This window comes from Gouania willdenowi, chromosome 6, assembly GCF_900634775.1.
Source record: "Gouania willdenowi chromosome 6, fGouWil2.1, whole genome shotgun sequence".
Lineage (NCBI taxonomy): Eukaryota > Metazoa > Chordata > Actinopteri > Blenniiformes > Gobiesocidae > Gouania > Gouania willdenowi.
In genome coordinates, this window is record NC_041049.1 from 66,969,022 (window position 1) to 66,992,930 (window position 23,909).

The 23,909-nt window shown below is 37.9% G+C and overlaps 1 protein-coding gene across 1 annotated transcript; it reads left to right on the forward strand.

Annotated features, from left to right (window-relative positions):
* The first annotated feature begins 454 nt into the window (after positions 1–454).
* gan (gigaxonin) lies at positions 455–23,573 on the forward strand. The gene is made up of 13 exons (XM_028451162.1): positions 455–587; positions 3,056–3,261; positions 3,355–3,469; positions 5,283–5,633; positions 7,067–7,135; positions 8,404–8,555; positions 9,348–9,469; positions 12,336–12,448; positions 12,945–13,094; positions 16,314–16,450; positions 18,679–18,813; positions 20,883–20,992; positions 21,067–23,573. The coding sequence occupies exons 2-13, from the start codon at positions 3,077–3,079 to the stop codon at positions 21,237–21,239; spliced, it is 1,812 nt and encodes a 603-aa protein (XP_028306963.1). The 5' UTR covers positions 455–587; positions 3,056–3,076; the 3' UTR covers positions 21,240–23,573.
* Positions 23,574–23,909: the final 336 nt, after the last annotated feature.

The following is a 23,909-nucleotide window of genomic DNA, read 5'->3' on the forward strand; positions in this document are numbered from 1 at the left end:
CACAATTTAAATGTGCAACTTTTGAGCAATACGTACTCATTACTATTTTAAATTGACATTGTACTTAAAGCTTGCGTTTTTCTTTTTTGGAAATTGTTTAAAGTCTCATTAGTCATTCTCATAAGTATAACTTATTATTCGTATTTGTTAATATTCTTTGTAAGTAAAGTTTGAGATGCTATTTTGAAACGCTGTTTCCGCCTAGCTGGTGTTGCATTCATAAACACACGTAAATCAAAGCTTTTACAATATTTTGACGCTAACTTTATTGTTGTGACTTGTTTAAAGCTACTGATAGCACATTGGTCAAATTATATATAATCAATAATTACAATAATAGCGCTATATGTCTGTAACAACGTTGTCATTTTATATTTGGAATAAAAGGGATCTCCTGTTTCCGTATGGAATGGCGTATGTCCCACATTTTCTCAAGCGCTGAAGGTAGCACAGCACATGGTTGTTGTCCACTTGCGACATGCAGTCAGTTGTCTTGTCTTTCTGCTTGTCCTCACAGATTTATGTTGTCCTGAGTGAAGTGGGAACACCCTGAGAAACAAAAGCACAGAGTTGAAGACAGTCTTAAGGTAGGGCTAAGAAATGACACTAAATAAAACACAAGTAACAAAGGTGCATTTAACCTCTGTGGTTTGTAACGTCAAACCTTTAACATTTCTTTTTGCTGACTAATTAAGTCGTCCTGACATGTTTTTAGTAACGACGTCACGTTACGTTTGCTTTTCTGGTAAAACAGCTTATTTTGGACGGGTTCGCATGTAGCTTAGCCTTTGACACGCCAAAGCCAATTAGGAAAACTGTTAATTTACAAAGTTTTGACGCCGTGCTATTGTAATAATCAGTTCAACAAGTATTCACACATGTTGAGGGAAATATAAGGTTTTCCCACATCATTCGGCCCTGACATAAGTTACTAAAAAGGTTGTTATGTGGTTTATGTGGTTAAAAACTGTCCGATATTCTGCAGCGGTAAATAGGACTTGCGAGCAAATGTTGTAAGCTAAGCAAAAATATTTATTTTATTTTATTATTTTAATTCTTTTTACAGTTTGACTCAATTTGTTTTGGTTTGTTTCATTAAAACTTCAGAACACTTAAGATTTTTTTTTTTTTTTTTTTTTTTTTTTAATTCTGTTTTGAGGATTATTTGCTATGTTTACCTAATGTTAATCCTACTTTTGAAATCCATCTCTGATCTTTCACTCAATTGTCTCTCTTGGTATTCAAAAGTATGTATATATGTTGGCTCTATTGCCATGTCTCATATTAAAATAATCCAACTATTTATTTTACTTTAAAGTTTGTATTGTGTATTGTTTTCTGAAATGAATCAAGCTGCATGAATGATTTTAAGTCAAGTTAGGTTTATTTTTATTGCACCTTTCATGTACAAAGTGCTTTACACAAAACAAACATCACAGTTGCGCTAGCACACCGTCAAATTACATTTAAAAATTAAGAAAAATCAAAACATGTAAAACAATATCAATCAATAAAACAGGATAATATCAGATTAGTCTCTGGTCCTGAGCTTGAGATGGTCATCCACGCCTTTGTTTCCTCACGGTTGGACTATTGTAACAGTCTGTTTACATGCCTTAGCAAAAAGGATCTGGCTCGTCTTCAAGTGGTCCAGAACTCTGCTGCACGCCTCCTGACCCGTACCTGTAGGAGAGCCCATATCACTCCTATTTTAAAAACTCTACATTGGCTCCCTGTCATCTACAGGATGAATTTTAAAATCCTTGTGCTGACTTTCAGGGCCCTTCATGGCCAGGCGCCTGAATACATTGAGGGTCTGATCCAGCCCTATGTTTCAAACAGGAGCTTGAGGTCTTCTTCTCAAAACCTGCTGATGGTCCCCCGCACCCACTTTATAACACGAGGTGATCACTCTTTTAAGGCGGTAGCTCCTCGTCTCTGGAATGTTCTTCCACACACTCTGCGGATGCTGGACTCTGTGGATGTTTTTAAAAGTCATCTAAAGACTCACTTTTTTATGGAGGCTTTCTTGACACACTCCTGTTTGTGAATGGACTCTTTTATACATTGTAGCATCATTGTAGTGGACTTTTATATGCGTTGTGCCCTTTTTAAACTGTAAATTGTGAAGCACTTTGTGACCCTGGTCTGAAAAAAGCGCTATATGAATAAACTTTACTTACTTACTTACTATTAAAATAGTGCGACTGTTTAATTAAAAGCAGTGTCAGATAAAAATGTCTTTAACCTTAACCTCATGTGGCTCTTTGACTTTTTTTTACAATGGCTCCCTATAGTTTTAGATAATATATTAAAATAATGAATTGTTATTTCTTACAAAGGGCATTAACAAATGAATGACATTGACGTCAAATAAAATTATGATAAAACCATTTGTTAACCTAAAAATAACTATAATAAATACAATAACTCTGCCACCTTCGTACTTTACCTCCTATCAACTTTCCTTGCACCTGTGGTTAACCTTAAGTTTTACATTAAACCAACTAAAAGACCAGTCTGGAAGAAAAAAAAAAAGAGTTTTCATTTGTGTAGGGAAAGTCTTATTTAATTGCCAACATCCATCCATTTTCAGACCCACTTATTTCAGACCTATTTATCAGGGTCACGGGGAACTGCCAACATGTTGGCTTAATATGCATGCTTGATAGGTTGCAAGAAACTAGCAATTAGCTGGTGGTGATTAACATGATCATGTCAAATTCAAGATATTTTTTGTAGCCCTTCATATGCATGAACTCAAAATTTTTTTTGTTTACGTTTCATTATTTTATATAATTTTACCTGTATAAAATTTTCCACACACTATTGTCTTCATTGAGTAGATCTTTCTTTTTTGGCTCAGGAAGGACTTTAATCGAGGTGAGATTAGACAAAACGGCTCCTTTCAGAGTAATAGTTGCAGACCGCTGATTTAAAAGAACTGAGAGTTTGGGCCGATCTGCAGTTATCTGGGAGTTTGTTCCACTGCTGAGAGGATTTTAAGTTGATTGGCGATTTACAACTGAATTTCTCTAAACTATTTTGCTGACAGGTGTGATTTTCTAGCCTTGAGATGCCTGACTCTGTGTCTGGCGAGTCGGGTTCGAGGGTTTCCGACCCGCAGCATTCCCAGAAACTCCTGCAGGTCCTTCGCATCTTCTGGCAGGAGCAAAGCTTCCACGATGCGTTGCTGGTTGTGGACGGAGAGGAGCTCCCTGTGCAGAAGAACATCCTGGCTGCAGCAAGCCCTTACATCAGGTCAGACTGGAACACAACCAGTGGCACTAGCAGTGCAATAATGATGTTAAAGGGCTTCAGGTGTCGATTTCAGTTCTAATTATTTCTCTTTAGAACCAAACTGAACTACAATCCTCCCAAAGAGGATGGATCGACATACAGGATCGAGCTGCAGGGAGTCTCAATGGTCATCATGAAACAGATCCTGGACTACATTTTCAGTGGTGAAGTGAGTTTAAAGCAAAAAAAAAATAGAGGACTCGGTCTTTAATAGAGAATTTATTTAAACATTTGTGTAATTATATTCTTATAAACACTTTTGCTACCCTAATTTTATGAGACAGTCTATTGATTTATCAGTTTTCATCCTGTGTGCCCAACGTTACTGCAGCCTGCTGCCGGTCGTCAGGTCATATTTTTGCTTCTGCGTTTTATAAGATATTTTTACGGAGGAGGATTAGGGCCACTAAGAAATCTAATATTTTTTTATTTATTTGTTTTTTTTATGTCTTAATAATTTTTTTTGTCTGAGGGGTTCCAGAGAAATGTACGAACCCCTCGCTCACGGAGAAAATCTAAAAATGTTGTCATCTTCACTCGTTTTTTTTCTCCAGCCACTCAGGAACACGCTGCCTGTCTCCACCTGTGTTTTGTGTGGGAGGAGCTTGCAGGTGTCCCCCAAAAAAAAAAAAAAAAAACAGGACTGGGAAAGAAAAATAATAATAATAAAAAATTAAGACAAAAAAAATAAATAAATACTTCCACGACTCGCTGTTTTTTTTTTGTTTTTTTTTTTTTTTCTCTTCTCCTGTTTTCTTTTTTTTTAGTGGCCCTAATCCTCTTCCGTATGTTTTTGTATGATTTAATTTAATTTATTTATTTGAATTAGAACATTACATATTAATCAATGAGTCAGCAAACAGCGAAAACATAAATATGCCGGAGTTAGCACAATAGCTTCTTTTTTTTTTTTTTTTTTTTTTTTTTAGCACAATAGCTAAATGTTTACAATAAAAAAACAACAGTCAGGATTTAAAAGAGCCCAAGAAAAAAAAGCACAATATTATCTATGGGTGCATGACTGCTTTGTTTTCAACCAATTTTTGAGAATTGCTTTGAATGTTGGGTAATTGAATCCGTGTATCATTTGTTTATTCGTTTTTCATTATGTAACAAAAACATGAAAAACGAAAAAAAAAAAAAACTCATTATTTGATATTTGTTTCCAAAACCATGTACTTTGGCAAATCAGTAATGGAGAAAACGAATAAAGGTGTTCGTTTTCCGTTTTTTCGTTTTGTGTAACGAAGCAAAACGGCTTGAATTTGAAAAACAAGGTGTTTTCTATTTTTTCACTTTGGTTTTGGAAACAAATATCAAATGAGTGTTTTTTTTCATGTTTTTGTTACATAATGAAAAATGAATGAACAAATGATACACGGATTTAATTGCCACAGTTTCTGATATTTTCTGGAAGTGTATTTCATAATTTTGTGCCTTTGATAGACACTTATTTGTACTACACAGTCTCCTCTGGTTAAGGCTCTGGTCCTTATTCCAGTTCGTTGGTTTTTTACACATAAAATCCATTAAAGGTGGAGGGTAAAGCCCATTTAGAACTTTAAAAATCAAGCATTCATCCAGGAACGTATGATAACTTTCAAAATCCAATATGTTGTTGTACTTAGTTAGAATATTGTAACAATGACACTGTAGAGTTTTTCTAGTGTTCTTTAACAGCTCTCAGTTGTCTGGGACCACGTTTTGTGACAATAGGTTATACTAAATATCACTGAGTGTGTAGTCACATAAAGTCTCATATGTTTAGAATTAAATTTGATAATATTTGAAATTTTCTTTGCATGGTCTTTGAAAGCTAAATTAGAATCAAAGATTACTCCAAGATACTTAAATTGTTGAGACACATTTAAACAGTGAATTACAACATAAACAGAGCTAATGAAAGTGATTGTGACACATTGTTATAAGAGCTGTCCACTCTTCAGGTAAAGTCTGTTTCTATCTGTGCTTCACCTACTCAGATTACTCTAAGTGAAGAAACCATCCAGGACATGGTCCAGGCCTCCGACCTGCTCCTCATGACTGACCTCAAGTTCCTTTGCTGCCAGTTCCTGGAGAACTGCATCACAGCAGAGAACTGCATCGGCATCCGCCTCTTCTCTCTGCACTACTGCCTCTACCACGTGCACTACTCGGCCACGGAGTTCCTGCAGACGCATTTCCGTGACATCGCGCTCACCGAGGAGTTCAGGGAGTTGCCCCCGGACCGGCTCCGTGAGCTGCTGGATATAGAGAAGCTAAACGTCGGCAATGAGAAGCACGTGCTGGAGGCTGTGGTGCGGTGGCTGGGTCATGATCCCGAGGCCCGTAGGGTGGGTAACGCTTTTTGCAGATCAGAATTTAAACTGTTTACACTAGTTCTTTCTGGTTGGCAAAGACTGGCTCTAGAGCCCCAGAGCTCTTTAGCTCCTCCCCTGCAGCTCAGAGACCAATCAGTGTCCTTCTAACCGAGTGTATAGGCCTGGCCAATATATCCAGATTCAAGATATATGCAGTTTCTATTTCGGTGATACAGAAAATTACAATATCTCCTATATCGACATCCATATTTTTATAGCTTATTTTGTATCAAAATACTTGTTTTAGGAGTCTCTGCTTTCACTACTTCTCAGAACAGCATGAAAAGCACAGTTGGATGGATTTCTCAGTGTGTCCTAACCCAGACCTTCCCCTAAACAAGTCACACTACAGAACTCACTCACACGTGCTGTCCCATATAGGAGAAAAAGCCAAAAGTGGCACATATTGTGCAGCTGTTTGTTAATTAAATGAATATGTGTCTGTGTGGCATTTTGCATCAGCAAATTTGACCCAGAATTGTCTTTCTGGTCAGACTTCATTTGAATTCAATTATCAAGATTTATATCATATATATTGCCATTTTGAGAGAAAAAATATTGAGATGTGAGTTTCGCTCAGCCCTAATAGAGTGCATCATCAGGCTCATATGTTGTCATTTAACTCCTATGATGCACATTTAGTGATAAATGTCAACACTATAAGAGGAGATAAACCTTGTCAAGGCCTGTCAAAGATGTAGGTGAGCGGTTGTGTTCATCTTACATGAATACAGGATCTTTGTCAGTGTTAGAGCCACAGTGAAGCCACGCCTCCTCAGTAGCGAAATCCTCCCTAAAGCTGATGCACTGATTTTGTAGTGAAACTCTGGATGCGTGCCTTGTGTGGTGTTTATTTTAAATATTAGCAAGTTGTACTCAAAAGTTCAGTTTATTAGTTAAAAAGGACACTAGTTTGAACAGAATAACAGTTAAGCTCTGATTTTCTCATTGTGTCCATGTGCTGAGTAATACAGTTAGATATGTAAAGCATATATGCCATTAATATCTCAGTCATGTCATTATCATTCAAAGTATAATTATTTTTATACATGTGGCCCCCCTAAACAATAAACAAACAAAATTACATAAAATGAGTCCAAAAACACAAAAAATGACTACAGAATTTCACAAAATAACAGAAAAATAAACTAAAAAACATCACAACAAACACAAAACAACTCCAAAAACACGTTAAAACCTTTTTTTTTCTTCCTGCATTTAAGCTCAGATTGGTCATTATTTTTTAATGCTGACGAGAATGTTGATAATAAAGCCCTTGGATCAGTTATAACATCTGACACCTGTGTGTTATATACTGCACAGCTCGTTCCTGTGTTTGTTTTGTGATTCTTTTCCAGCTGAAAGAAAAGAATGGATAAAAAAAACTCTACCTTTTGTATCGACAGGTTCACATGAAAGAAGTCATGTCTGCTGTGTGGCTGCAAGGCTTAGACAACAGTTACCTGAGGGAGCAGGTAGGATCAAGGTTCCATTATCTTCCAGGAAAAACTCACAATCAGGTGCTACTAGGGTTACATTTAATTAAAATGGTCCAAAGGAGAAAAAAAGGCATCAGTGCCTTTAAAGAGAAGTGAAACAATCATCAACTTCTTTGTGGTAATAAAGTTAATTCACTTTGTTAAACAATAAATGCTGCGAGCAATATTGTTATGGTTGTTTACAGACACAGACGGGGTGGGCTGGCCATCTGGCATACGGGGAATCGTCCCGGTGGGCCGGTTTAGTGCGCATCGTTTTTTGATTTTTTAATTATTATTTTGACATGACCCATCAGACGGCTTATGTGGGGCGGTGCAAGTTTTTTCAATTTCTAAATTCCCTTCAATGCGAGTCATGCAAAAATTGAATAAGAGGCAAAAGTGGCAAAAGCGTGGCATGAAAAGAGTGAAAACCGACCAAAGTGGGCAAAAAGCAGTCGAGTGCCAAATAATTTCGCAAAAAAAGAGGAAATAGGTGGTATACAAACGTAAAAGGTAGCTTAAATGGGCAAAATATTGCTAAGAAAAATGAAAAGGGGCAAAAATATGAAACATAAAGAGGCAAAATGTAGGGAAAAGTGGTATTTATTGGGCAAAAGGTAGTATTTTTGGATGAAAAGATGCAAAAATTATTTAGGAAAGGACAGAAATTTGATAACAGTGTCAAAAAGACAATGAAAATGGGGAAAAAAGGTATAAAAAAAAAAAAAAAGGGACATTTAGTGGCAAAAGGTGGCTAATATCTTAAAATAAGTGCCAAAACTATTTGAAAAGGGGCAAAAATGGGACAAAATAAGTTTAAAAATAGCCAAAGAAGAAAACAAGTTAAAAAGTTTCCCTCTTTTAAGTTAATTTGGGGGAATGATCATTAAAATTAAGACATGGAAAAAGCCACATGTTGAGTATTACTGACTTAATAACAGCTTCTATGGTGTCACTGATAATAATGTAGTGGGCTGGTCCAAGTCCACCTTGAACACAGAACCACACATTTCTATGCACAGAACACAGTGGTCAATGATGCCACAAACAAAATGGCAGATCAGACTCAAAAATTACCCCAAAAAAAAAAACTAACAATGAAAAAGCAAGGCTTTATTACCAAATAGTATAAATTTCCATTTGTATTTCACTTCCCCTTTAAATGTACATAGTGAGTAAATAAACACTAATCATTGCTACCAGTAGGTGACATTCTACAGGACATGCTAAGTTTATTAAGAGTTGCTGTGATATCCCATCAGGCCATGGGGGAGCCGCTGATGAGGGAGGTGATCAGAGAGTACTGTCACACGGTTCTGTGTCAGGGTCAGCTTCAGGGCGAGGCCATGCTCGCCGCCTTCAAACCCAGAGGCTACTCCGAGTGCATCGTCATCGTCGGAGGAGAGGATCGCAAGTAAGCAACGTTTAAGGGTTTAACCTTTGAAACTTAAAAATCATCTCAGGAAACAAAGGTGATGACATAAAACTGTCCATCAATGACTGCTCCTGTTATTCAAACACAGGTTATATTAAAATGCTTAAGAGTGCTGATTGGATTATTTAGCTTTTTTCTTTTTTTTTTTTTTAATAATTGTTTATTTATTTATTAAATAATAATTGAATATTAAATACAAGTACACAAGTTGTATACACATACACACACATCAAAATTAAGTTATATTGAAAAATAGATAAATGCATAAATAAATTATGGTGTATGAAATAGAGTATGTAGATAAATAAACAATTTAAAAATAAAAATTAATGAAAACAAATTTAGAAATTACTTAAAAAATTCGAAAATCAGTTTTTGAGTTGATGATTTGTAGCTAAAGTGGAGGAGTAATCAGCTGACCTCACACACACACAGACAAACAGAGGTAGAGCAACATCAGATTAGCCTTTGCTAAAGGTAATCTGAATTTAGAGCTCAGATTTGGGTCAACCTGTCAAGCATGGTAGTGGCAACATAATGCTGGAGGGATGCTTCTGTTCCAGTGGCACAGGGAATCTTACATTTGTTATACTGTATATTTTGTCCACTATGCGTTACTGCATGCATGTTTTGTAATAAAGCCTCACAAGAATATATGAGTCTGTAAGCTCCACCCACTGACGTGATTGGCTATCTAACAACGAGCAGATACACCTAATTAAGTATTAGTGGTTTGTAGTGACTCATTTCACTGATTTTGAACCACAACAGGACCAGGAAACCGACCCCCGCCGCTCGCTGCATGTGTCCGCTCTACGACTCCAACAGACAGTCATGGATCAACCTGCAGCCGATGAACGTGGGCCGCCTCGGCCACGGCGTGGTCGCTGCTGGTCAGTACTGTAACCCTCAATTTCCACCGCATCTGTAACTGCAGCTGAGAGGTTTCCATTACAGTCAATGTGTCAATTTCCACCGCATCTGAATCTGCTGCATCATGCTGCAGCCCTCTGCAGTAAATACGCAGCCCTTCTATTTTTTCCGGATGCCGCAGCTGTGCTGCACCAATTAAACAAAAATATGCCTGTGCGGGACAGGAAGTAGTGCATAGACACAGAATAAATTATTTGGATTATTTTCAAAATAAAATACTCCGTGTTTAAGGCGGATCATAATTCTAGCCATTGACCAAGGTTAACCCTGACAGAGGAAAACATTGACCATTTCGGACTCTAGTCGAAGACCGAGCACATATTCGGACTCGGGAATGAAACCTGTCTGCTGATACCACATTTTTGACAAAATTAGCACTTTTTGTTGGCCCGAAATGTTAGCAAGGGGGACCAGACCAGACAATACCATGTTTGGCCCGATCCAAGCACTTATGAAATTGTATTTCACATATAAATATTGTACTTATTCATGGTTGAATTACATATCATGCGATTACACGTCAGTTAGCGGGGTCTTCTGAGTCCTTCCCGCAATAGATACGCAGCGAAACCAGAGGTGGTGTGGATTGCCGGGCAGCAGATTGCGCTGCAGTTACGCAGCGGAACAGTTAAGGATCCAGTGGCCAGGAAAGGCCTAAAGCTGGTGTGTCGATCAGGGGCCACATACTGTATACTTCAAAGTCTGACATTTTAAACAGTGACATTTCAGAACGTTTAAACTTTGCTGTAGTGCAAATAATTAAAAGTACACTTATCTATTTGGAAAACACATTTATAAAGAAAATGCAGGGTTTCCTGATGCCATTCTCCAGCTCAAGGTGGGGGTGCACCCTGGACAGGGCGCCAGTCCATTGCAGGGTAAACATTAAGAGACTCAGTGTCCTCTCCATTTGGGCATACGTTCTAACCACTACCGACCTTTGCTGCCCTTTACCATAAAGAGAAGAAGTACCGCTACTCTGTGAGGATAAACCTTTTTATGAATATTATTAATAATCAAAATATCCAGATGATCAAGATGTGCCAGTCTCATTATTTGATTGATATTTTTTTAATTCGGGAAACAAAGTATATATATATATATATAAAAAAATAAATCTCTTCCTCACCCTCCGCGGGCGGTCTCTTTTTTTCCTCCAAGCTCGGGTCCTCTACCAGAGGCCTGGGAGCTTGAGGGTTCTGCGCAGTATCTTTGGTGTTCCTAGAACTGCACTTTTCTGGACCGAGATGTCTGATGTATTTCCTGGGATCTGCTGGAGCCACTCCTCCAGTTTGGGGGTCACTGCCCCGAGTGCCCCAATGACCACGGGCACCACTGATGCCTTCACCCTCCAGGTTTTCTCCAACTCTTCTCTGAGCCCCTGGTATTTCTCTAGTTTCTCGTGTTCCTTTTTCCTGATGTTGAAGTCGCTTGGTATTGCTATGTCGACCACAACGGCTTTCCTCTGCTTGTCCTTGATGTACTTATGGATCTTGGATTTTTTTCATACCTGAGGCTCTTTCTTGGACGTCTGCCACTGTGATGGTAACTGGATTCTGTTCAAGGAGGTTGCTGTGGTCCTCTCTCAGAGCCACCAGCCACTGCGCATCACTGTTGTGTGCTGCCTCCTTCTCCCATATGCCTTTCCAGTACTGTTCAGTTTCCAGCCTTGGTGGGTCTGCTCTGTTATTGTTACCCTGCCATTGAGCGTACACTTTCGCTGGTTGAGTTGCGAACAGACGATTTACTCGTCTGGCTTCGTTGTCTCTCGTGTATCTCTTTAGGCGGCTGGCCAACTCTTGGAGCCTTTGTTTGGCAGTTTCCAATGCTTCAGGTATGGGCATCTGGCTGTACCTTTTGGGTACTTGCTTTTTCATTGCACCTTTCAAGGCCTCTGTCAATTGACTCACTTCTCTCCGTGCTGCCTTGATGTTACCCTCCAGCCTTCTTTTCCATGGTGGGTATTTCATCTCATGGTTGCTCTTACGATAGCCAAGCGTCGTGTATATATATATATATATATATATAAACAAAAAAATGCAATATATATTAAAACTATATGAATGAGAAATATTGATATTCATAGTGTAAACCAACACATTTTCACTACTATTTTTTGTGTGTGTTGACTTTCATGAGGATTACATATCATATGTGTATGTATGTATATATAGATGATGTGTTTTGCTACCACCTGCAGTTCAGTCCCGTATCGACCAGAACCATAGATTGAAATCTGTCTTTTTACATGTAATGTTTAAAGGTGCAGTCCGCAACTCTCAGATCCCTCTCTCCCCCTCCCTCCCCGCTGCTCTCTTGCCCTGCCTCCAAACTTTCCAAAGTCCCTCCCTCAGAGGACCTAACAAGCTAACGTTAGCCAGACAGCAACATCACAGTAATATAACATGCTCTGTTAAAAGCATATTACTGCAGCGCTTCTCTCTCTATGTGCACAATCCAGATTCTAGCAGTATCAACAACACAGTGTCACTTACAGCACCCAAACGGAGGCTGCTGCGCGCGCGCACACAAACACATGCACTACAGAGTTCTATTGTAACAATTACAAATCAAACATAATGGAAATCAAGCAGCAGTAATTACCTTTAAAGCAATATGACAAAATGTCACTTTTATAAGAGTTGCAGACTTCACCTTTAAAGTCTGAATCTACAACGCTGTCTACGACAGTGTGAAACCAAGAGGACAAATTACAAATACTTGTATTTAAACATGGCACTTGACTGATCTATTGACACTGATCTATTGACACTAACGTATGACGTCGATACTGTATTTTTGAGATGGTGTTTTTCTCTTCCTCAGAGGGTTTTGTGTTCGCACTGGGTGGGATCGACGAACACAACACAGTGCTGGAGAGTGGAGAGAAATATGACCCCGACTCAAACACATGGAGCCCTATCACCCCAATGCTGCAGGTATGCTTAGCACAGAATACGTCTGTAAGACAACTTTGTATTGGTTTTTTTTTTTGGCCTGTTTTCTAGCTCCCCTGCGACCCTGAAAAGGAGCAAATGGGTCGGAAAAATGGATGTAGCCCTGATTCACCTAGTCAAACTAACCCTGTTTAAACCAATATCTGCTGCAGTGTGATGTGTATATACTCCCTGACCACTAGGTGTCAGCAATATGGCAGGAAAGCAGAATTGACCTATAGTACACTCTCACACTATGTATAAAAAAGAAGACTGTTGGCATGAATTGATGGACATAAATGACCCACAGATGAAAAGTTTAGAATGTTATCACTTTCTCTCCAAACAATAAAAAACCCGTTAAAATGGAAGGAATAAAGGGTTTAAGTTCATATCAGATGCTGAATGCAGCTTACATTTCAATGCTTATGTGGCTGCTAACATTTAGCCGTTGGGTACAAAGCTGCACAAACACACACCCCAGTGTTTGTCGCTGTAGGCTCGGCAGAACTTTGGCGTGGTGGAACTGGACGGGCTGGTCTACGTCCTGGGAGGGGAGAACCAAACCACTGAGCTGGTCACTGTGGAGGTGTTTGACCCACACTGTAACACCTGGAAAATGCAGACCAGCATGACCATGATCCGCAAGGTACACACACACGCATACACAAAATCAGGGTTCCCGCAGATCCTTAAAAACTCTTAAAAGGCATTAAATTCACGAATCTAAAAATAAAGCCTCAATTGTCATTAAAATGTCTTAAATCAATGTTTCAAAAGTCTTAAATTTTAATACATAAGTATGATTTTGTGATTGTAATTTGTCTTATATTTCAAAATAAATGGTAACATTAATTTTTTTTTTAAATGTATAAACATGGGGAAATGTAAATTGAAGAAAAATGTCCTGCCCGACAAAGATTTTTCTTAATGGTTTTTATTTTTTATTTTTTTTGTTTTATAGATTTCTGGTTATTTCTGTTGTCATCATGAGTTTTTGGAGTGATTTTGATTATTTTAGTCTATTTTCTGGGGTATTTTACTGTCATTTTGTGTTTTTTTTTCTGTCAATTTTGTGTGTTTCTTTTGGGGGCCGCCAGTTACACGTCTGCACGAGACAAAAATAACCTTAACCCTATGTAATTGATGTGGCTTTTTTCCCCCAAATTATGTTTAGTGTGTAGTTGGTCTTAAATTGAATTTCAAATGGCAATAAAAAGTCTTAAAAAAGTCTTGAATTTAATTTGACTAAAGCTGTAGGAACCCTGAAAACATATTCACAGAACATAGTAATACACAATGGTTTCTTTTCCTTTATGATTGAGGTAAACGATAGTAGAATTAATCCATGTATTTCCGTCCTAATTTTGCACCTGTGGGGCTTGTCTCATATGACTCTGTAGGGGCAGGGTATTCCCTTCCCTCTCTCCTGCACTTCCAGCAGCTCCTCTGGGGGATCCCAAGGCGTTCCCTGCTGAGACATTGTTTCCTTACAGTGTGTCATCTCTCCTCCCCAAGGTGTCCTCCCAGGTGTTATTGTCCAGCCCATCTCCTGAGGTCACCTGAGCTCTTTAGTTCATTGAGTAGCAATAGCTCTACTCTGAGCTCCTCAGGCTGAGCCTTTTGGACTCATAATCATATTCTTTCGGTCATTACTAAGAGCTTATGACTAACGACACACCGAAATGAAAATTCTTGGCCAAAACTGAAAACCCAAAGTAAGAAAACCAAGGCCGAAAACTGAAATAAATTACTATGTAAATTATTAGTCCCATTGCATTATGGCTCTCAATGTGTACTACCTCACTAAAATTAAAACATTGCAATTGTATAAATTAATATTAATGCTTCAAAGAATAAATAAATTGAAATATGAAAATGTGTATTTAGCACTGACATTCTGACAATGCACAATATAAAATACATGACACAGAAACATAAAACATACTTGCGTTCCCCGTCTCAAAAACTCTTTAGTGCTCTGTATGGAAAAACAGCCTCTCCTCGAGTCTGCAGACAGCTTGGCCCGTTTCCAGATAAGCGCGCATGCTGACCGCTTATGTCTTTACCACTTTGGTCGACTTTTTCTAGTGAAAAAAAGTGTTTTGGCCGAAAATGCAATTTCCGTTTTTGGTAAAAAAATTTCGGTTCCCTGAATTTTGGCGCATCACTACTTATGACCAAAGGGTCGTGTTGGAGCGTAGATAAACCTGAAAACGGAGCGCTTCAACTTCTCTTTTGACTTTCTCTTCACTATGTCAGACAGCTGTTGAGAGAAAATCATCCCCTTTTTCGACAAAAAATCATGGCTTCCTACTTGAGCGTGATGATCTACATCCAATTTGTATACTTCTGAAGCACTTTTCCTCAGGGTTCCTTTAAGAACATGACTCTAAGCATTCTCCAAATCCACTAAACACTTGTGCTGTCATGAGTTCTTTAATGCCTTTTGGAGGCTCTTTGACTTCATCTTTGACCTTGGACAATGTAATAGATAAAAAGTGTAAAGGCTGCTTTTATCAGTCATGTTTACAACATCAATTTTGTTGTATGTATTACCAATAAACAAAAGACATGCAAAATGATAAAAAAATTTTTTTTACCAAAATAAACATCTTTAAATTGTTTTTTAAACAAATTCCTACCTTCAAATACAACCAATGGGGGGCAGTCATGTTTGGCCCAATGTCACATACTGTACAAGAACATTCAGGGACTTTCAGCATTAGCTCCAATTTTTTCCTCTTTTTTTAGCTGCTTGTAGCTTTTTTTCCACATTTTCCATGGTATTTTTTTTTATTTATTACGGCAGACAACAGAAGGAAGTGTGTTGGAGCTACTTTTGATTTGTCTGGAACTGTTTTTGTGCCTATCAGCGAGCCACAGCTTACTATCAGCCTGGATATTTATACACAGGACGCTTGACTGGAGCGAGAAGCAGAGGGACCGGACCTACCGGGGGAGGAGACAGACAATATTATAGTGATTATTAGGAGGCAGGGTTGGGCTCAATTATATTTTTCAGCTACAATTACGTTTTCAATTACCCAGGTCCAATTACAATTAAATTACGATTACAGTGACCTGCATTTTTTCCAATTGCAATTAAATTACAATAATTTTTTATAAAGTTCAATTACAATTCATCACAATTACTGAGCCTGAAATAAATAAACTAATAAAAGTTAACCTTCCTTTTGTGTTAGCTTTCTGTTAGCATCTCTTATGTTATGATAACGGGTCCTAAATCAGCTGTAAATTACACTAAAAACAAATAGCTATCATCTAATTTCTTTCTTATCTTTTGGTTACCTTGTTAATCTTCCTAATCAATGAAAGTATAGGTTTTAATATTTTTGGTATGTTTTAATATTTTTGATATGCAAAATATTTTTGATATGCAAAATATTTTGTTAATTATTAACTACATATGTGTAGAACTGTACATAGAACTGTAACATGGTTCCCCAGCTTAGTGTTGAATTATAATTGACAATTTGCATAGAATTTTCATGGCAAATATAATTACAAATTATCTGAACTCAATTACAATTTAACTACGATTACGATTGAAACAGATTTTTAAGTACAATTATATATACGCCATAATTGTAATTAATAATCAATTACGCGATTACGATTATATTTGACCTTAACACTGATAGGAGGAATATTCCACCAAAGATGAGCAACAGTAGGTTCAATACAATGTACATTTTACCGTTTATGGCTTGTCTATTATTAAATCGAGAAATTTTAACCCTTTTTATGAGGAATTCACATCCACTTTCAGCCTCCACGTAGGATTTTCATCAAGAAAAGCTTTCTTATGTTTGTGTTTAGTCCATCTATTGTTTCCTTGTGCTAGGTGGGCTGCTACGCCGCAATGAATAAGAAGATCTACGCCATCGGCGGGGGTTCGTATGGGAAGCTTTTTGACTCTGTTGAGAGTTTTGATCCTAAAACTCAGCAGTGGACAGGCCTGTGTCCTCTGAAGGAGAGGAGGTAATGACCAACACTCACATGCTTCTTTCTGTACATCTTCAAACTCTATTACGCTGACGTGTTGTGAAATTCCACTACTCTAAGGGTTTTCGTACCCTACTCTGGTTTCGATCTTACTGGTGCGAAAACAGGAAATGAAACCGAGTTTTGCAGTTTCTGTTCGATCAGTCATTTTTAGTTTCAATTTGACTTTCATGATGAAATCCAGATATTGAGCTCAGATGAGGTGAAGTAGTTGTCGAGAGTGCGCCCTAAGTAATTGCGTGTTGCAACTCAGACCTGCCTTGAAACAAGTCTTGCCACAGGGCTCACCCACACGTGCTGTGCCTTATTATAGTAAAAGACTAAAGGGGTGCAACCTGTTGATATATTGTGCAGCTAGTTGTATGTAAAAATGTCTGTGTGCCATTTTGCCGTCTTGACTTATAATCCTCTTTCTGGTCAAGGTAAGGCAAATCTATCGATATAGTGCATGTCATACACAAGGCAATTAAATGTGCTTTACATGATTAAAAAGTGCTCATTTTGTGATGAGCGCTACCAGATGACTTATTGTTGTTATTAGCGCTATAGAAATAAAATGGAATTAAATTGAACTGAAAACGTTTAAAAATCAATGACAACATTAAAACATTTAAGGGTTTAAAGGTTAAAAAAACAGTAAAAACATTAAATCAACTATAGAATGAATACAAATCTCCCTCTCAGTCATACGCCGTAGAGAAAAAGAGCCTTTAACTTTGATTTAAAAATGTTCTACTCTGCTGCAGTTTGTTCCACTTCTTTGCAGCATAACAACTAAAAGCAGCGTCACCATGTTTGCTCTGAACTCTGGGCTCCACTATCTGACCTGTGTCCATAGATGTGAGAGATCTGCTGGGTTTATACCTGACTAACATCTCATTGATGTATTCAGGACCAAACCCATTCACAGATTTATGTACCAGCAGCAGAACTTTAAAGTTTAATCCGAGGCTGACTGGGGGCCAGTGTGAAGGCTTTAAAACTGTAGTAATGTGCTAGAAGGCTGGGTTTGTAATTGATTTAATCTGACTGCTGAATGTCAGATCTGAGTCAATCAGAACACTAAGGTTACGGACTTGGTCTTCACTAGCGTTTAGAGATCATGACTCAAGGTATACGATTACAGCAGTCCTCTGTTCCCTGTTACCAAAGATAATCACCTCCAACTTGTCATGATTTAGTTGAGGAAGTTTCTAAGCAGTCACACAACACCTCAATGGGACCATAGTCATCTGAGTTTAGTGATAGACATAGTTGTGTGTCATCTGTGTAGCTCTGATAATCAATCTTACAGTTCTGTAAAATTTGTCCTGAAGGAAGCATATAAAGGCTTAACAGAAGGGGTCCATCAACAGAGCCCTGAGGAACCCCACAGGACATTGTTAGTCTGTCAGATTCAAAGTTTACGATGGTTACAAAATAACTTTGATCCTCCAAGTAAGACTTAAATCATTGCAGTACTTTTTTGTTTAGTCTGACCCACATGCCTGACTGGAATAAGCACAAGCAGTTATTTATCCGACACAAATCAGTCACTATTGACTTTACAACAGGTATTGTGTCAAGGACGCTAAATGGTTTCTTCGATTGTTTTAGGGTTCACTGTCAAACTCTGACATGGAGTTGACTCATCTCTACAAGCTTTTTATGATTTTGCTACTTAATGCTGGTGTTTGACCTTATGGACTATATTTTTTTAATTGAAATACACAGCCAAATAATTGCATTTACCAATTGACAGTAATTCAGGGGCTATCTGATGTGTGCGGTTGTGAGGTTTTCATTTACAGAAAACAACGTGTGAGAGTTGTTTTAGCAATAATTTCAGAAAAGCATTGCTGCCAATCCTATTTTTAGAAATAAAATATAGAGATATGATTTTTTGTTACAGCCCAATTCTGTTGTAACGACTTCATAAAAGCGAAATATTTGTGAGTTGAGTGATCAAATAATTTCTGGGCCTTTTGCACTCCAACTTGACCATCAGTGTTTTACTTAAAATCATCCAACTTGAATGCTGATTATTATGATGCGTCGGCTTTCTTATCAGAAACAAAGATGTACACATTATTCTTATGGTACTCTCACACAGAATCAAATTCTGGAGGAGGAAACTCAAACTGTAAAAAGCTCCTTTTCTATTGATGGACTGATTGTTGTCGCTTCTTGTCAATCACTCTTCTCTGATTGGCTCCTTCACTCAGGTTTGGATCGGTGGCATGTGGCGTTGGAAAGGAGCTCTACGTGTTTGGTGGAGTGAGGAGTCAAGAGAACGAGAACCCCGAGCAGCGGCAAATGACAACCTGCAAGTCTGAGTTCTACCACGACGAGATGAGGAGGTCAGAGGTTACAGACACCGAGAGATTCCTCAATAATGCAATGCGACTGTAAACAGTAAGAGAAAGGAAACCTGAGTTAATCATTGAGAAAAATATATTGATTTTTACCAAAAAGCTGCATATTTTAACGTCTTTGTATTTGTGAGAATGCAAAGCAACTTGGTTTCAAGCCACAGCTGGTGATGCAAAGGTTGGCGCACATAGCACTACAAATTAATGTTTAACACACATTAATCTTATACCATAAAAGTTTAATTTAAAACTTTTACTGTTTCCCTGGAAGTGAGGTGTACCTGTACCAGTCATGTTTACAACATCAGGTGGGTTCTCTGCATTCCCAATAAACCAAAGACATGTACATTCATGTAGAAAGCACCTTAATAGTACTTTCCTTAAAATACCTGAAATATGTGAAGGAGGCAACATGTTAGTGACTGCTTCTCTCCGATGGAGCAGTTACTCATTCTCATGGCAGTTCCTTTGCGTTATAATCGTTGCACATGTTAAAACTTATCTCCTCAGAATCACTATAACATCCTCTCCATCACCTCTGCTCGGACGTTCATTCTCTCTCCTGCTCGCTTTTGTTGGGTAGAGCAGTGGTTCTCTGTTACGACCCCCTCTAGAATGTAACACCAATGGCTCGACGGATCGCAACATAAACTGAATGCCAAACACAGAAAGAACGATTATCCAAGTATTTATTATCAAAGATAATAAAAGTAGCAACAGAATGAACTAAAAAGGGACTGGAGATCCTGGCCAAATTAAACAAAAGTAGGGAGGACACTGGGCCGACCCTATACAGGGCCGTCGACCTAGCGTCCACCCTCTAAACTATAAAAAGTTACAAAAGACTAAACCTACATAAACATGAAAACAGGACCACCAGAAATCTCCAGCACAAAATAAAATAACAAACTTACGAAGATCGATGTTGAGTGGGGAGCAGAAGAAACTCCCCACGTCTGCTGCTGGTGGTCAAAAGTTGGGCCTCTTTCCTTCTGGTCCTCTCAGCCCATTATATAGCTCCTCCTCCTTCTACACCTGATTACTGATCTGAATCAGGTGTGTTAGGTGAGAGGGAGGAAGGGCAGGCTGAGAGGCCATGAGGCACCAGCCGTAACATTCTCAAACTTTTCTCTTATTTCTAAATCCAAGTACCCCCTTCGTCCAAATACAAAATGTTGCTTCAAAAACTATTTACAAACAGCTATAGAGCACACTGATGGAATGAACAAAAGATAACACACATTTTAGAGAATCTCATTTCATAAATAAGTGGAAAGAAACACTACTTAGTGCAGTGGTTTCTAACCTTTTTTGGATCGCGACCCCCATTTTGAGAGACAAGACATTTTTTTCTAGAATTAGTTTTTGATCATGTTTGAGTTGATCAGTTGTTTAAGATTGTGCGTTGATTTAATAAAAAAAAACAAAAACAATATAATTTAAAAATATATATATTTAAATTTTTCAGAAATTTCAAACTCCAGGCGACCCCACATGGGGTCCCGACCTCAAGGTTGACAAACACTTATTTTGTGGCTCCTGAATGGAATTATTATTATCATTTCCAGTCATCTCATGCCTGGGGTGCCATCGCGTACCTGTATTTGAGAAACACTGGGGTAGAGCGATCTGCACAGAATGGTCCGGTGTGGTTGCTCCAACACACACCCTTAAGTTGTCCAATAGTAATTATTAAAAAAGGATCGTAAAGAAAATGTGGGGGAAAGCTACAGAAAGCTAAATAAAGAGGAAATCAAAGAATGAAAGTGGAGCTTATCCGTGTTCCCCTTAGATACCATAGATACCACATTTGGCTGAAAATGCATTCCAAGGAATAAAATGGCTCAGAAAAGTACTTAAAAGGTGTTTTATGAATGAATGTGAATTGTGCACGTCTTATGACTAGTACAGGTAACCTTTCATTTTAGTGTTTGAAGACACAAACATAAAAGAAAGCAAAGGCAAGGTTGTTTTAAAAGTTTGGGGATTGGTTTCTTTCTCATAAGTGTCTCTTTCCAATAATTCTTGAATTGTATAAGAAAAGCTTCTTGGTGCAGGTGGATGCTCCTCGACGACCAGAACTTGTGTATCCAGACCAGCTCGTCCTTCGTTTATGGAGCAGTTCCCATTGGGGCCAGCATATACGTGGTGGGAGACCTTGACACAGGTCGGTGTAGCACCCAACACTAAGTTCAATAAGCAGCTGTATTGATTGGCTTTTAACGTGCGACTGATCCGCAGGAACCAGCTTCGACTATATCCGGGAGTTCCGCCGCAGCACGGGGACGTGGCATCCCATAAAGCCCATGCTACCCTGCGACTTATCCAAAACAGCATGTACTAACCTGCGCATCGCTAACTGTCGGCTATTCCGCCTCCAGCTAAGTCAGGGTATGTTTAGGATCCGGGTGTGAGGCCCAGCGTCACATGGTCCATCACCACCTGTAGGAAGTAACACAGCACCAAAGTAGCAAGAATGGCTCATGTTGGTTTACAAAGCTCTGCTGGTTAACTTTTCTTTTTACTGTAATGGTGTGTTCTTTATACGGGGTTCTATCATTCTAAGCTTTTATTTTGTAGACAGTACTTGATGAAAATGTTTACTGGTTTCTCACATTTAACTTGGTGATGGATTATATATTACCTGAGGAAATGTAGCATCTTTTAATATAGTGGTGCAGATAACTGAAACGATCTTTTAAAAAGGGATACAAGCACCAAATCCGGTAAAAAATACTCCTCAGACATTATTTTACACATAATCTCACCACTTTGATGGGTTTGGTTGATCTTGCTGTCCTAAAAGTAGGTTTTTGAGTATGAGAAAGCTAAAAATTCAAGTCTTAACTCTTTAAGGAGTTTCTTTCCACCATTTCTAGCAAAAGATGATGAAAACTATAGATAGACCAGGACATAGGCTTCAAAATATTTTCTATGATCCTTGCCTTGTTTGAATGTACAACTAAAATGTTTAGTTATTTGACATTTTTGGGACAGTGATAGTTAAATTGCAGCATAGAATACATTTCACAAAACGTTTTAAAAAGGGATGTCTGCTCTCTTGTACTTGTTGGATATACGCTTGTACTTTGGGGAGCACATCTAACATGGCATAGTCTTCAAAAGTCATTGAGGTTGGTGGTTGCTGGGTGTTCACTAGTGCTGAACCAGGCAGCCATTGGTTCCATGTCAGGTATTGATGTCAGAATTGTCCATATTGGCCAAGTATGTGCATATTTATTGCAAAACATACAATTTTGTTATTGCATATGGCAGCCATCTTGAAAATGGGTGGCCATCTTGAATTTCAAGAGTAAGGACTAAGGAGTATCTGTGCTAATTTTTGGTTCTTGTATCACAATTTGAAAGCTTCCTCTGAAAAGTAATGTTATCAGCTCCACTAATAGGTTTTAAGGTGGGATTGTGGGTCCTTTAGCATTTTAGTTTATTTTGGCTTTATCTGAGCTGTGTGGTCTAATGTGTTTGTGTTTTAAAGGAAACTGCCTCCTGGGACTATGCCAAAAAACACAAAATAATAATTGATAAAACGTCACCTGTAGACGCAGACAGGCTGCTTTCCCACGCACAGGCTCTTAATTTTAACACAGCATATCTAACATTTGGTTAAAGTAATATTTATTTAGTTAGTGTCAACATTAGGGGTTTTCTTATGACGTTAATTGCACGTTGAACCTGTCTCAGCCCTGCTGTGTAAAACTAAAGATGAAAACCCATACAAACACTGTACAAATACTGTCTGAAATTATACGTCACGTATGAACTCATTAAACTTTTACAACTTCTATAAAGTTTTAATTGAATTTGATTAAAAACTAAAACAATTAAAGAACGTTTTTTAAATATTTAAAGCATTTTAATTACAAGTCAAAGTTAATACAATAAAAAATATAAATTTAATTAAAAAACTAACTTTAAATTGTGTTTTCTATAGCACTGATGTAGCCCCAAAGCGCAGTCACACGTTCACATGCAAGGCATTAATCTATTATTGGAAGCATTTTAGGGTTCATGTCTTTTGATTATTGTTGACGAACGATAAAAAGATAGAAATATATTAAAAAGCCCAAAAGATTAGAGTAAATGTTGGACTTGTGTTATAATTAAAAATGCTCTTTAGGGCTTCTTTTTTTACAGGAACGGCAATCGTATACTGAATATCTTTTATTGTTAGTCAATATCATTAATGCACCTTCAACTTTTTTAACTATGCATCCTTTATTCACTACTAAATACACCATATTCACTTTATTAAATGTTACTGTTCTTACTTTTACACTTTGGCACATTTTTAAGTCGTCACACGTGTCAAACTGAACGTTTGATGAAATGCACTTTTTATTAACATACTGTATATATACAGGTACATACACAAAATTGGTTTGGTGCTTTTAACCCATCCCTTAGCAGCAGTGGGTAGCCACAGTGTAGGGCAAACATAGGCAACCGGCGGCTCGGGGGCCACATGCAGCCATCGGTCTAATTATGTGCGGCCCCCAAGACAAATCCACCAAAAATTGGAAATCAAGAAATTGGAAGTGATATGAATTCAAACATTATACACAAAACAACATCATAATAGATAGATAGATACATAAATACTTTATTGATACTTTATTGACGTTATAAATTGTGCAGCAGTCTGTTGCTCACATTCACACAAACAGAGCAGGATCTACAGAATTTAAGAACTTAAAAAAACATTAAAAAAAGCAATAAATACATAACAGTCCAAGAGAAGGGCCCAGAATGTCAACAAAAACACAAGAAAGACTAATAATACATAGAAAATCACCACCTAAACTCACAAAACAATTACACAAAAACCGACAGAAGAAAATTCCCAAAACGACAAAAATACTGAACGAAAAAAAAAAAAAGCACAGATTGGCAAAAAACAAAATGCAAATATAACACACAAGAAATAACAAATACACATATAATGACTCATAAAATACACAAATGCCAGCAGAAATTCCCAAAATGACAGATAAATACACAAATGTAATCCCCTGGGATTAATAAAGTATTCAAAATGACTCCAAAAACACACAAAATGACTAAAA

What these genes read in the sequence shown, in the direction of transcription:
- gan (XM_028451162.1), top strand. Translation starts at nt 3,077, where the DNA reads ATGCCTGACTCTGTGTCTGGCGAGTCGGGTTCGAGGGTTTCCGACCCG. An exon ending in GTCGGAGGAGAGGATCGCAA is followed by an intron (nt 8,556 to 9,347) that starts GTAAGCAACGTT and finishes GAACCACAACAG; the next exon opens with GACCAGGAAACCGACCCCCG. An exon ending in GGTGGGAGACCTTGACACAG is followed by an intron (nt 20,993 to 21,066) that starts GTCGGTGTAGCA and finishes ACTGATCCGCAG; the next exon opens with GAACCAGCTTCGACTATATC.